Source organism: Anguilla anguilla, chromosome 1 (assembly GCF_013347855.1).
Source record: "Anguilla anguilla isolate fAngAng1 chromosome 1, fAngAng1.pri, whole genome shotgun sequence".
Taxonomy (NCBI): domain Eukaryota; kingdom Metazoa; phylum Chordata; class Actinopteri; order Anguilliformes; family Anguillidae; genus Anguilla; species Anguilla anguilla.
The window spans coordinates 72,492,515-72,504,649 of NC_049201.1; the positions used below are offsets into that span (position 1 = coordinate 72,492,515).

The window sequence follows — 12,135 nt, forward strand, 5'->3', positions numbered from 1 at the left end:
GACTGTTCTATAAATGAATTATTTTAATGAATCATTTTAATCAACGTAACATTTTAGCATTTATTGTGGACAAGCAGATACATTTTTAAATACATGTTTTTGATGTTTCTTAAGTAAATGACAACCAAGTGATTTATGATATATAAGTTAATTATATGAGGTTTATGAATTCCATGTGTACGTGTGTGCGTGCGTGCACATATTTAAAAGGTAATATGAAAATAAATGTATAACAAAGTATTAATAACTGCATTATATATAATTAAAATTAATTGCTGATTTGTTAACTGAACTTTGAGCATTGATGGGCAAAATATGTACATGTAAAGATTATTGTTAAATCAGTTTTAGTGTCATTCCTATTACTATTGCTTGATATGGTATTAAACCTTAATAACTACACTGTATTCTTTAGCTTTTAATACATGTGTGTGCACACACACATAAATGACATTTTTAATAAAGCACAACATGTTGCACAGATGTGCTCTCTGGGTACACATAACTCCCCACACCCACCCCTGGTACAATTTCATTATGACCAAACATACAGTACTCACCCAGTGCTCATGTTCTTCCTCTCCGTGACAGTTTGACCCGCCATTTAAAAATATTTACTGTAATCCAATTGAACATAACACAAAGTGTTTTTATTTACCTCGGTTTTTTTCTTGGGAGGCGCGTGTAACACAAAATGTGAACAAGAGCCTCCTGATTCCTGATTACACGTCACAATTAAAAAGCGGTCGCGTGCTCTGCATGCTTTTGGCCTTCCATGTCAGCAGAAACTGTTAAAGTCAACGTGACATAATTCGATCATTTTGATTCACGTAGGGAACAATAAGCTGGTATGTGATTATACTGTCCCCATGTATGGAAAGTGTAATGGAAAGTTCTTCTGTTTGAGTGTAAGCTTACTACTTATTTTAAGTTTACTATGAACTATTTATTAAAATTCATGATGTAAAAAGGAAAGATTAGCATATTAATTAAGGAACATAGACCACAAGGTCATTATAATGCAAAAGACAAGTGCTGGTTTATTCTTCACTGAAAAAGGTTTTTGGTTCCCAATTAAAAATTCTTAAGTAACCGAAGAGCACTTTTGAGTTTGCTCAGCTTTCAAGGTTCAATGTTCTATGGATTAGAAATTCTAAGCTCCAGTCACAAGTCTTTAAATTTGGCACAGCAACCATAAATAAGTTTCATTCTCTTCTTGTGTTGTTCAGCTATCAAGAGTCGTAGGTCCTGGAAATATTTGTATATTATACAAAATGCATCAGGTGTGGCAAAAACTACAAATATTTTACTGGACTTGTAAACAGTACTGTACAATCTGAGTTAACACAACATATTCATGGTTGCTGTGCCAACATAAAAGGCATGACATCAGAGCTTAGAATCTGTAATCCACAGAACCTTGAAAGCTGAACAAAATAGAGAGAACCAAATTATTATTCTTTTTTACAGTGTTCTGTCGCCTTATGTTTTTCAATGTAGTTGATAATACAAGGTAAAATGAACATCCCTCTCACTGGTGCTAAATGTCAGCCATATCATAGCCTACTTATTTTCCGTAAATCTCTCAGTCACCGCCTGCTCCATGTTGACATCCAAATAAATGATCAAAGCAATGCGCAGTCTTTAGCCTCCTGGACTGACTATCAAGACGGGACCAGAGACGGACGGGACCGTAGCCCGACACACGTGGACAAAGTACGAGAACTGAAAGGGATCCTGCCCACAATACCTTGCGCCATGCAAAGAGCGCGCGGGAGTTTGTACAAAGTGGGCAGTGTGCTATGTCAATGTCCAATCAGATTTGTGATTGTTCAAATAGCCACCACTGCTAACCAGTTATCTGTCGGAAGCGGATAACTGACGTTTGTTTTCGTCAATAGACACGAAGCATTCATGAAAACTTTTTTGAACCCGGAAACAGAGACCTGTCTTAATGTATTGTTTTGCTGGCAACTAAAGATTTTCCACAGGTGCTAGCAAGGAGGTAAGCATGAACATTTGAAACTTAGCGTTGAAACATGATGTAGAACATATGCGCGTAGGCTAGCTTGCTAAATGTATTGCTGGGTGATTCCTATTTTCTGGAGCTGCCTGTGCATTATGCCCAGACATGCCCCGATGCTAACAGGATGCTCCCTATGCCATTAATGTATTTACATGTATTTTGTTTACATTAGCCAACACTGGCGCTACTAGCTAAGCTATCGTACGATGCACGTTATCATTTTCTTCTAAATACAATGAACGTATTGTGTCTTTTTTTTTTCAGCGGAACTTCGGAATGTCAGAATATGACATCTTTGGCAGTGTGTAACCATTATTAGTGTTTGGCCTTGTCTTCGTTGGGATAATTGATTGACCTGAAGTACTAACAATTGTATACCTGTGTATAGACATAATCTTGCTTGTAAAGGTGACCCCTGTTATATAATATTTTTTATTAAATAAGACGTTTAAAGAGTGTGTGGCTTCTGTCACTTATCCTGTACGTGGCAGTTAGACAAGCGTGTGGCTGAATTATGATGTAGCTATGGCTTGCTTGTGAGCTCCAACGGGACATTCCGTGTGGATAAGAAAATACCCTTGACGTATCAAAAGATGGGGAAAAATATGAATATTTATCATTTTCAAAATGAATGAAATACTGTACAAAAATATCTTATGGAATTACCGTCCTATTTTAGAACACCCTATACGATTTAAATGATGCCAGGATGTTGACTATACCTTGAAGGCTTTAAGAATTACGAAAGGTCCTAGAACTGGGACACATGGGGCCAAAAATGCCCCCAAAAAGGGCACTTAAATTGTCATTAAAAAAAAAAAAGTATTTGTGACAAATCTCAAATATGCATCAACATCCTTGCTCCATAGGAACTTTCTTTGTAGGAAACATCAGGAAAATCTGAGATGTCAGGTGAATTTTCTTTTGTCCAAATTCACATGGAAAGTCCCCATACTTGCTTACCTATTGGGTATAACTTGCTATGTGTCTCCTTTGCATATATTTTATAATTAAATAACTAGCTGTGAATAATTATAATAATTTAATAATAATTTTGCCAGCTTGTTCTTTGTCGTCCGTCGGAAAACTTTGTCGTCTGCTAGCTGCCTGTTAAAAACTGCTTGCTATCATTGCGTTACAAACTCATTATCTTCCTGTTTATTGAAAGAAAAGTGTTTGTTGGAATATGTGTATATATTTTCGCTTTGAAGTACAGGATGGATGAAACCCAAAAGCTGGAGGACTCTTTCTTAGAAGAGGAGGATGAGGTGGTTGAGGAGATGGACACGGGAAAAGAGAGAGAGCCTCTGGCCAAACTCAGAGTCTTCAATAATGAGCACTTTCCAGAGACTGGTGAGTTACGTGCTTAAGACACTGCCTGTAGTGCAGTTCAGAGACGCCAGCATTTCCCCACTGCCTGTCTGATTTCTCACATGGTCGGGTTATGCACTTTGAACACGCCTTGCGTTTGGCAGTGCTGTTTGATTGTTGTGTCCCTTCGTCCTGTGCCCTGTCGCTCTCTCTCTCCTGATGCTGCACTTTCTCCTCTCCTGCAGAACTTCCCCTCTTCCTCGGAGACAACGTGCTGGGCCGGGACCCCGCCTCCTGCAGCCTGCCCCTCTCCGCTCGCTCCGTGTCCAAGCGGCACGCCGTCATCTCCATCGCCCGTCTCCGTGACGACGGGCGCCGGGACGACGGCGCGACGGAGGCCCTCGTGTGGGACCTGGGCAGCATGAACGGCACGCGGAAGGGCAGGCTTCGGCTGACCCCCCACGTGCGCTACGCCCTCGGGGAGGGGGACGTCGTGGTCATCGCCGACCTGCCCTGTCAGTTCGTCCGCGCTGGGGAGGGAGGGGCCGGGCGCGGGGCGGGAGCGTCGGCCACGGCGGAGACGGGGAGAGGAAGAGGCGGGCCGAGAAGAATCGCCAGGGGCTGCGTGTCGGATTCCGACTCCGAGGGAGAGATAAGCGTGAGGAAAGAAAGGAGGGCCAAGCTTTTCGGTAAGTCCCTGAGCCACCACACAACCATTCCCTCAGCTTCCCACCTCTTACCGGGCTTCATTTTCACTGTACAAAAGAGGTGGGCTTCTGTGTATGTGCAAATACTGCGTTTTTAAGAATGCTGTCTCTCTTATTCTCAGTGCCCGACTCAGACTCGCCACGAGAATCCAGTCTCTCCTGCTCTACTTTCCTCACTCCAACCAGCAGATTTGTCCCAGATAGGTAATGTCTCATAAGATCACCAAAATAGTCATCTGTAATTGCTGCCATAAATAAAATGCTTTTTATTTTTAAAAAAATCATATATCTCCTTTGCTGCATACTTTTTTTAAGGGTCCAGGAAACTGAATTCTTTGCCAGTGTGTTGTTTTAATACTTTTTTTATTACAATAACCTGTACAGTTAGTATATGCAGTGCCCATTTTTGCTTGGAACAATGCAAACGTCACCCTCCATAAATTGGCTGCAGACAAACATGTTCTGCCAGTCACTGCTTCCTTTAACTCCACAGTCCACTAGCCGTGCAGTTGTTGCCGTGCTGTCGGAGTGCACTTCATGCATGACTGGTGGAGGCAGAATGCCGCCCTCTGATTGGCCAGTCGAGATGAGCGCAGTCTCACTGACTGGTAACCCTGGCTTGGATGAAATGTTCGGTTAGATTTCAAACTTACAGGGCCTCCTGCCACATTCGACACTGTCCACTTGTGTCATAGGCTGTGTCATACTGAAACCCAGTGTTATGGCAGGATGAGCCACCTAGCAGCCAATATTATCAACGCACCATAATTGTGCTTTGTCCTTATGGTGACATCAGCACACTAGGAAACACATTTTTTCCCCAGAGTCACTTCACCTTTCGTCCTGAATGTCCTGTTGAACATCTTAATATGCACATCTGAGAGCATGTGTTAAAGAGTCTGATTACTCTCACCCCCCCCACCCATCCCCCTCCGTGTGTTTCGTAGTGAGGAGGAGAGCTCCATCACTCCCTCTTCCGCGGGGCGACTGGACCGTTCTAGAACCGGCAAGACCCCAAAACACGTCTCGGACAGTGACCCCGATGATGAGGAGGAGGAGGACGAGGAGGAGGAGGCGGGAACGAACTCGCATGTGGATTGCGCTGCTAAAACTCCGAAGGCCGAGCCCAGCGGAGCACACCCACCCGTCGAGCCCGGCAGAAATGAGGCCGAGTTCAAGATCCGCGATTCGGAGAGTGACACGGACGCGGAGGGGGAGGAGTCAGTAGGGAACGCCCCCGGCGCTGCGGGAGATAAGGCCGTCCTCCCGGAGGCGGGACCATCGACAGGCCCTGCGGCGCGTCCCGAGGAATTCCATCTGGACAGCGACACGGACGTGGAGGACGAGGCGGACGCCGCAACCGCGCCTGTGTCCGCGTCTGTGCCCGCGCGGGATCAGAACACAAAACCGCCCGCCGCCGTACAGCAAACGGACTTCCATCTGGACAGCGACACGGACGAGGAGGACGAGGAGGACGCCGCGACCGCGTCTGTGCCCGCGCGGGATCAGAACACAAAACCGCCCGCCGCCGTACAGCAAACGGACTTCCATCTGGACAGCGACACAGACGCGGAGGACGCCGCCGTCGAGCCCGAGCCGCCCTCGGCCGCCGCGGCGCAGGGCTTGGCCATCCTCTCCGACAGCGACCCGGACGCGGAGGAGGACGATGTCGCCCCGGCAGCCGCCGCGGCCCGGCGGCCCGATTCCCAGACGGCCGCGCCCGGCGCCGGTCCGGCAGCGGCTGCCGCCCGTTTGGAGTCGGACAGCGACACCGACCTGGAGGAGCCGGACTCCGCCGAGCCGCAGCCCCCGGCCAAATCCGAGCCCCACCCCCAAGACTTCAACCTGGACAGCGACACAGACGTGGAGGACGCGGAGGACGGAGGGGGGGCGGAGGGGAGCGCCGGGCTGGCGGAGAAGCCTGTGAGCTCCACGCCGCGGGGATCAGGTACCGGCCCTGCCGCGCTCGCCTGCTTTAGCTTCGCTCTCCTCCTCTCTCTGCTCTGCGGCCCCTCTGCCTCTGTGTCTCCTCACTCAAAATGTCATCCAGAATCACGTCAGGCGCCCGCTGCGGGCTACCGCACGTTTCAGAGCCCTGCTGAAGGACTGTGTGCGGCCACAAAAAATCCAGTCTTCACCAGGTTGGGTGGTCCAGTTTGGCTTTGTGTGGGGTTTGAAGAAGAAGTTTTTCATTCTTCGCTGAACTGTGCTTTCTCTTCTTCTTTTATTTGTCCTCCTCTCTGTGCTGTTCCCTCTGTTTGTCTTCCTGAAGCTGGCCTTAGTTAAGATTCTGCTGTCTTCCCAGTCTCATGTTCTCAGCTTGTACAATTCGTCTTCTCCTCTGCTTGGCACAAAACACTTGGGCTTTGTGTGAACTCGGTCTGGAGCTCCAACTGCAGTGTATTCCCATGTGAACAATAGGGCAAAGAGCTAGACGAGCTTGTTCATCTCTGGAGCTCACAAACCATTGCTGACATTTCAGAGGCTTTATGGTTCTCTGACATCGATGTGTTAAGTAGTCTAGATGGTCTTTTTTTTTTTTTTTTTTCTACCATATTTAGTATATCACACTCTGTCTCTGTCTAGTTTATGATGATAAAGTATGTTCTCTGCTTCATCAATCTAAGAAAATGTGGAACAGAATAATTTTTAAGCCATAAATTTGTCCCAGGTAGAACAACTTTATAGAAAAAGTCTAATAGAAAAAATGCCTGCCCTTTCCATATAGTATACACCAGTGTTTCTCAACCCTGGTCCTGGGGACCCACTGCCCTGCATGTTTTAGATGGCTCCAACACACCTGATTCAAATGAGTGGGTCGTTATCAGGCTTCTGCAGAGCTTGATGACGACCCATTCATTCTTAAAAAAAAAAATAATAAAGTTAAAATAAAATAAAGAGGGTACTTCTGACAAACAAAGTAAGTGGCAAAATATGCGTTGCTGCAGCTTATTATTCTGTCAACGATGGTAGGTATGTTGACCTGGGCATAGTCACAATTTTTAATGCATCTAAAAAAATGACGTTTTTTTCTTCTCGGTCAAAATGGCAGGAGTGCAGTAATAGCGGATTATATTCGGCCCTCAGGCTGGCAGTTGAATAGCCCTGTTATTGCATGCACACAACTCTGAGGTCACAGCTGTGAGGAGAGTACTTTTTTTTTTTTTAACAACTGTGACATTTGCATTGCAGCCTTAGAAGAGGATGAATTGGAGACCCAGCCTTTCAGCAGCACCTCGGACCCCTTCAGGCGTGAGTGGCCTTTCTCCTTATTTCCTGTAGCTGGACGGACGTCCGTGCTAACCCGCTGTGGCACCGCGCAGGCGCGACACGGCTAGTGCTACTTTGCAGTCTCTTTAAGTCCTGCTGTCGCAGGCGCATTAACCAAGCGTGTGTCTCTGAACACCAAGGTCCCTCTGCCCCTCCGCCGCTGGAGCCCAAGCCGCTCGATGGCGGCCAGGAGGACTCGGGCGACGAGGACCTTGTCTTTGCCCCGACTCAGTGCTTTGAGCCTGAAGGACAGAGGAGCGGTCCGGCAGGGGACCTCGCGCCGGACGCCACCCAGCCCTTCCCCTTGGACCCCTCTGCTGCCGAGGGCTCGGAGGACCAGCCCACCCAAGCCTTCTCCTTCCAGCTGGGCCTGTCCCACTGCAGTGAGGCCACCCAGGCCTATGGCCCGGCGGGGTCGGAGGACGACTCCGAGCTGGAGGCCACCCAAGCGTACGGGGAAGCCCCTCCTACCTGGGGGGAGAGAGAACGACTGGAGAAAGAAAGGGAAGAAAGAGAGGAAAAGGAAAGATTGGAGAAGGACAGGAAAGAAAGAGAAGAGAAGGAACGATTGGAGAGTGAAAAGAAAGAAAGGGAGGCGAAAGAAATATTGGAGAAGGAAAAGATAGAAAAAGAAGAAAAGGAAAGATTGGAGAAAGAAAGGGAGGAGAAGGAAAGATTGACGAAGGAAAGGAAAAAAAGAGAAGAGAAGGAACGATTGGAGAGTGAAAAGAAAGAAAGGGAGGAGAAAGAAAGATTGGAGAAGGAAAAGAAAGAAAAAGAAGAAAAGGAAAGATTGGAGAAAGAAAGGGAGGAGAAGGAAAGATTGGTGAAGGAAAGGAAAGAAAGAGAAGAGAAAGAAAGATTGGAGAGTGAAAAGAAAGAAAGGGAGGAGAAAGAAAGATTGGAGAAGGAAAAGAAAGAAAAAGAAGAAAAGGAAAGATTGGAGAAGGAAAGGCAAGAAAGAGAGGAAAAGCAAAGATTGGAGAAAGAAAGGAAAGAAAGGGAGGAGAAGGAAAGGAAAGAAAGAGAAAAGAAGGAAAGATTGGAGAGGGAAAAGAAAGAAAGAGAAGAGAAGGAAAGATTGGAGAAGGAAAGGAAAGAGAGAGAGGAGATGGAAAGATTAGAGAAGGAGAAAATGGAAAGGGAGAAGAGAGAAAGACTAGAGAAGGAAAAGTCAGAAAGGGAAGAGAAGGAAAGAGTGGAGCGGGAAAAGGGAGAAAGGGAAGAGAAGGAAAGAGCGGAGAAGGAGAAAAGGGAAAGGGAGGAGAGCGAAAGACTAGAGAAAGAAAAGGAAGAAAAGGCAGAAAAAGAACAAGTGGAGAAGGAAAGGAAAGACAGGCAGGAAAATGAAAGCGCGGAGGTAGGGGATGAGTCCGTGCCGACTGAAGCCGTCCCTGAGCAGGGGAGAAGGTCCCGTCGTAGTTCTGTTAGCTCCGTCAGCTCAGAGAGGTCCAACTCCAGCACCAGCGTGCCGGCCAGGGGGAGGGGGAGGAGGACCCAGAGGAAGACCGGGTCCCAGACCGATCCTGTCCCCATCCCCAGTCAGCAGGAAGAGCCCCCTACCCCCAAGCCCAGCGGGAGGGGGCGGGGGAGGAGAAGCATGAAGGAGAGCGCTCCTGGCTCTGCGGGGACGCAGAGAGACCTGGACTCTGTGCGCCCTGACGCCGTACGGAAGGACGATCCCAACCTGAGAGCACCTCGAGGGATGAGCCGGGGCAGGAGGGCCATCGACTCCCATCCAGAGGCAACAGAGGCCAGCCAAAGTGCACCGGATGTGAAGACTGCGGAGCCCGAGGGCAGCACCAAAACCAGGGGCAGGAGTTGCAAAGTCAGCAGTTCTGATTCAACCGCGACAGAAATGACTCGAACTGCAGAAGCAATGGAGCCAAAGTTTGTGGAAACCCCTGCACCTACGACGAATAGAACGAGGGGTAGGTCTCGTAAGGTAAACGATCTGAACTCGACAGCAGCAGAAGTCGACCAAAGTACTGAGATCTTGGAAACTCCTGGTGTGGAAACTCCTGCCCCTAAAGAAAACAGTAGGGCGAGGGGTAGGTCTCGTAAAATAGGCGATTCTGGCTCAGCGACGACGGAGGTAGAACAAACTACTGACAGCGTGCAGGCTCCAAGTGTAGAAACTCCCGCACCTAAAGCCAACAGTAGAGCAAGGGGTAGGGGACGTAAAGTGAATGATTTGGACTCGACGTCAGCAGAAACAGACAAAACAGTAGAGCCGGCTGCAACTACAAATGAAGAAACTCCAAGTGTAGGAACTGCTACGGCTAAAGAAAGCAGTAGAGCAAGGGGGAGGTCTCGTAAAATGATCGATTCAGACTCAACGGCAACGGAGGTAGAACAAACTACTGACAGCGTGCAGGCTCCAAGTGTAGAAACTCCCGCACCCAAGGCAAGTGTAGAAACTCCCACACCTAAAGCCAACAGTAGAGCAAGGGGTAGGGGACGTAAAGTGAATGATTTGGACTCAACTTCAGCAGAAATAGACAAAACAGTAGAGCCGGCTGCAACTACAAATGAAGAAACTCCAAGTGTAGGAACTGCTACGGCTAAAGAAAACAGTAGAGTAAGGGGGAGGTCTTGTAAAATGATCGATTCAGACTCAACGGCAACGGAGGTAGAACAAACTGCTGACAGCGTGCAGGCTCCAAGTGTAGAAACTCCCACACCTAAAGCCAACAGTAGAGCAAGGGGTAGGGGAGGTAAGATTAGTGAGAGTGCCATAGCGACAACAGAAGCAGCCCAAACTGCAGAGGCTGTGGGAACAGGTGCGAAGGTTGAGCCCTCTAAAAGCACTGGCCGAGACAGGGGGCAGAAGAGGGCTCTTGAGGTTGAAGGGGGGGAGGTGAGCGGCTCTTTCAAAGTGCCCAGGGGCAGGTCGCGGAGGGGTGGAAGAGGAGCGGGGGAGCAGGAGGAGCAGGAGGTACATGAGGAGGAGGAGGACACTGAACCCAGTCCACCTCAGAGTAAGGCGAGAGGGCCTTCTACACAGGGGAAGAAGGGACAGCAGAAGGAGGATGAGGAAGCCAAGGGTCTTTCAGCTCAGAAAATGGAAAGAAGCAAGCAGACCCTGGCCCTGAGTAAGGAGGAGGCTGAGGAAGAGGACAAGACGGATGAAGTACAGACTGAAGACGCCGTCTCTGCTCCCAGCTCTGAAGAGCAGGATGTGAGTATTGGAAAGAGTCAATATCCCGCTCTGTATCTCCTCTGTCTGTGCTGTTGATATAAAGACCATTACTTTCAGCCTTCTGGGGTTAGCTGTTTGCCGGCTTTATTGACTGTTTTTTGAGTCGGTCTGTGCACTGTGTCAGCCTTCCTCGTCCCGGTAATGTGCTGTAGGGACGATGCAGCCAAACCCGCTTTCGCATTCACTGCATACAGGCCTGAGTAGCACTCACCTCCGCTCTATCAAAGTCGGCTTTAATGAACTGCCTTGTGATGCCGGGGCATTTGATATCTGTATTATCGGGATTATCCTGGCCTCTCTCTCTCTCTCTCTCTCTCTCTCTCCGGCTCTGTCAGGTGCCTCGGACTCCTACGGGGAGAAGCGTCCGGAAGCGGGCGGCCCCAGGCGAGTCCCCGTCCGCCGCCAAGACGCCTCGTCGCTCCGTGGCCAGCGCTCCCTCCCCCGAGGCTGGGGGTCAAAGCAGAGCCGTCGCTCAGGCTCATAAGGTGTGTGTGTGCGCCCGCACGTGGGTGTGTGTGTGTGCCTTTGCATGCGCCTGTACGTGTGTGTGTCCGTGCATGCGGATGTGTGTGTGCGTGCGTGCCGATGTTTGTGTGCGTGCGTGCCGGTGTTTGTGTGTATGTGTGCATGTGTGCGTGCAGATGTGTCTGTGTGTGTGTGTGAGCTTGTGTGTGTGTGTGTGTGCGTGTGTGTGCATGCTTATGTGAGTGTGTGTGTGTGTGTGTGTGTGTGTGTGTGTGTGTGCATGCTTGTGTGTGTGTGTGTGTGCGTGTGTGTGTGTGCGCGTGTGTGCATGATTGTGTGTGTGTGTGTGTGCGTGTGTGTGTGTGTGTGTGTGTGCGTGCGTGTGTGTGCGTGTGTGCGTGTGCGTGTGTGCGTGTGTGTGTGCGCGTGTGTGCGCGTGTGTGCATGATTGTGTGTGCGTGCGTGCGTGCGTGCGTGGTGTGTGTGTGTGTGCGTGCGCGTGTGTGCGTGTGTGTGTGTGTGTGTGCGTGTGTGTGTGTGTGTGTGCGTGTGTGTGGGAGTGTGGGTGGGTGTGTGTGCGTGTGAGTGTGTGTGTGTGTGTGTGTGTGTGTGTGAGAGTGTGTGTGTGTGTGCGTGTGCGTGTGCGTGTGTGTGTGTGCATGCTTGTGTGAGTGTGTGTGTGCGTGTGCGCGTGCGTTTGCGTGTGTGTGTGTGCATGCTTGTGTGAGTGTGTGTGGGTGTGTGCGCGTGCGTTTGCGTGTGTGTGTGTGCATGCTTGTGTGAGTGTGTGTGGGTGTGTGTGTGGGACTCCGGCTCCACTCCTCCTGCACTGTCAGCAGGAAAGACGAGCAGAGACATCTGCATTCCAGTCGCGCGGCGTCAGATCTGGCTGTACTGGCACCGCAGATTTAACAGCACAGCACGATTTCGGCGAAGGAAGAAAGCCTGGGAAATATGCAGCATTACTGTCCTGATATACAAAGTGCTACCTAACACACGAGCATGATGAATATTATAACGTACATCTGCTTGGCATACGCTGGGCCCATCTCTCAGTCACATTACACACTGTTCCTCAGATTGTAGCAGACGTTTACATCAACAGGTTTATTATTAGAATAGTTTTATATTGCCTGCTGAATTACCACTGAATC

The 12,135-nt window shown here is 49.0% G+C and overlaps 1 protein-coding gene across 1 annotated transcript in view; it reads left to right on the plus strand.

Moving 5' to 3' along the window:
- Positions 1-1,835: 1,835 nt before the first annotated feature.
- Positions 1,836-12,135, plus strand: part of mdc1 (mediator of DNA damage checkpoint 1) — a 16,798-nt gene continuing 6,498 nt past the window's right edge. The window contains exons 1-10 of the mRNA XM_035423449.1: positions 1,836-2,005; positions 2,291-2,327; positions 3,238-3,379; positions 3,583-4,026; positions 4,167-4,248; positions 4,992-5,992; positions 7,237-7,296; positions 7,455-7,889; positions 8,541-10,495; positions 10,852-11,001. Coding sequence (XP_035279340.1) covers positions 2,313-2,327; positions 3,238-3,379; positions 3,583-4,026; positions 4,167-4,248; positions 4,992-5,992; positions 7,237-7,296; positions 7,455-7,889; positions 8,541-10,495; positions 10,852-11,001 — 4,284 coding nt within the window. The 5' untranslated portion in view covers positions 1,836-2,005; positions 2,291-2,312. The remainder of the gene's footprint in view (positions 2,006-2,290; positions 2,328-3,237; positions 3,380-3,582; positions 4,027-4,166; positions 4,249-4,991; positions 5,993-7,236; positions 7,297-7,454; positions 7,890-8,540; positions 10,496-10,851; positions 11,002-12,135) is intronic.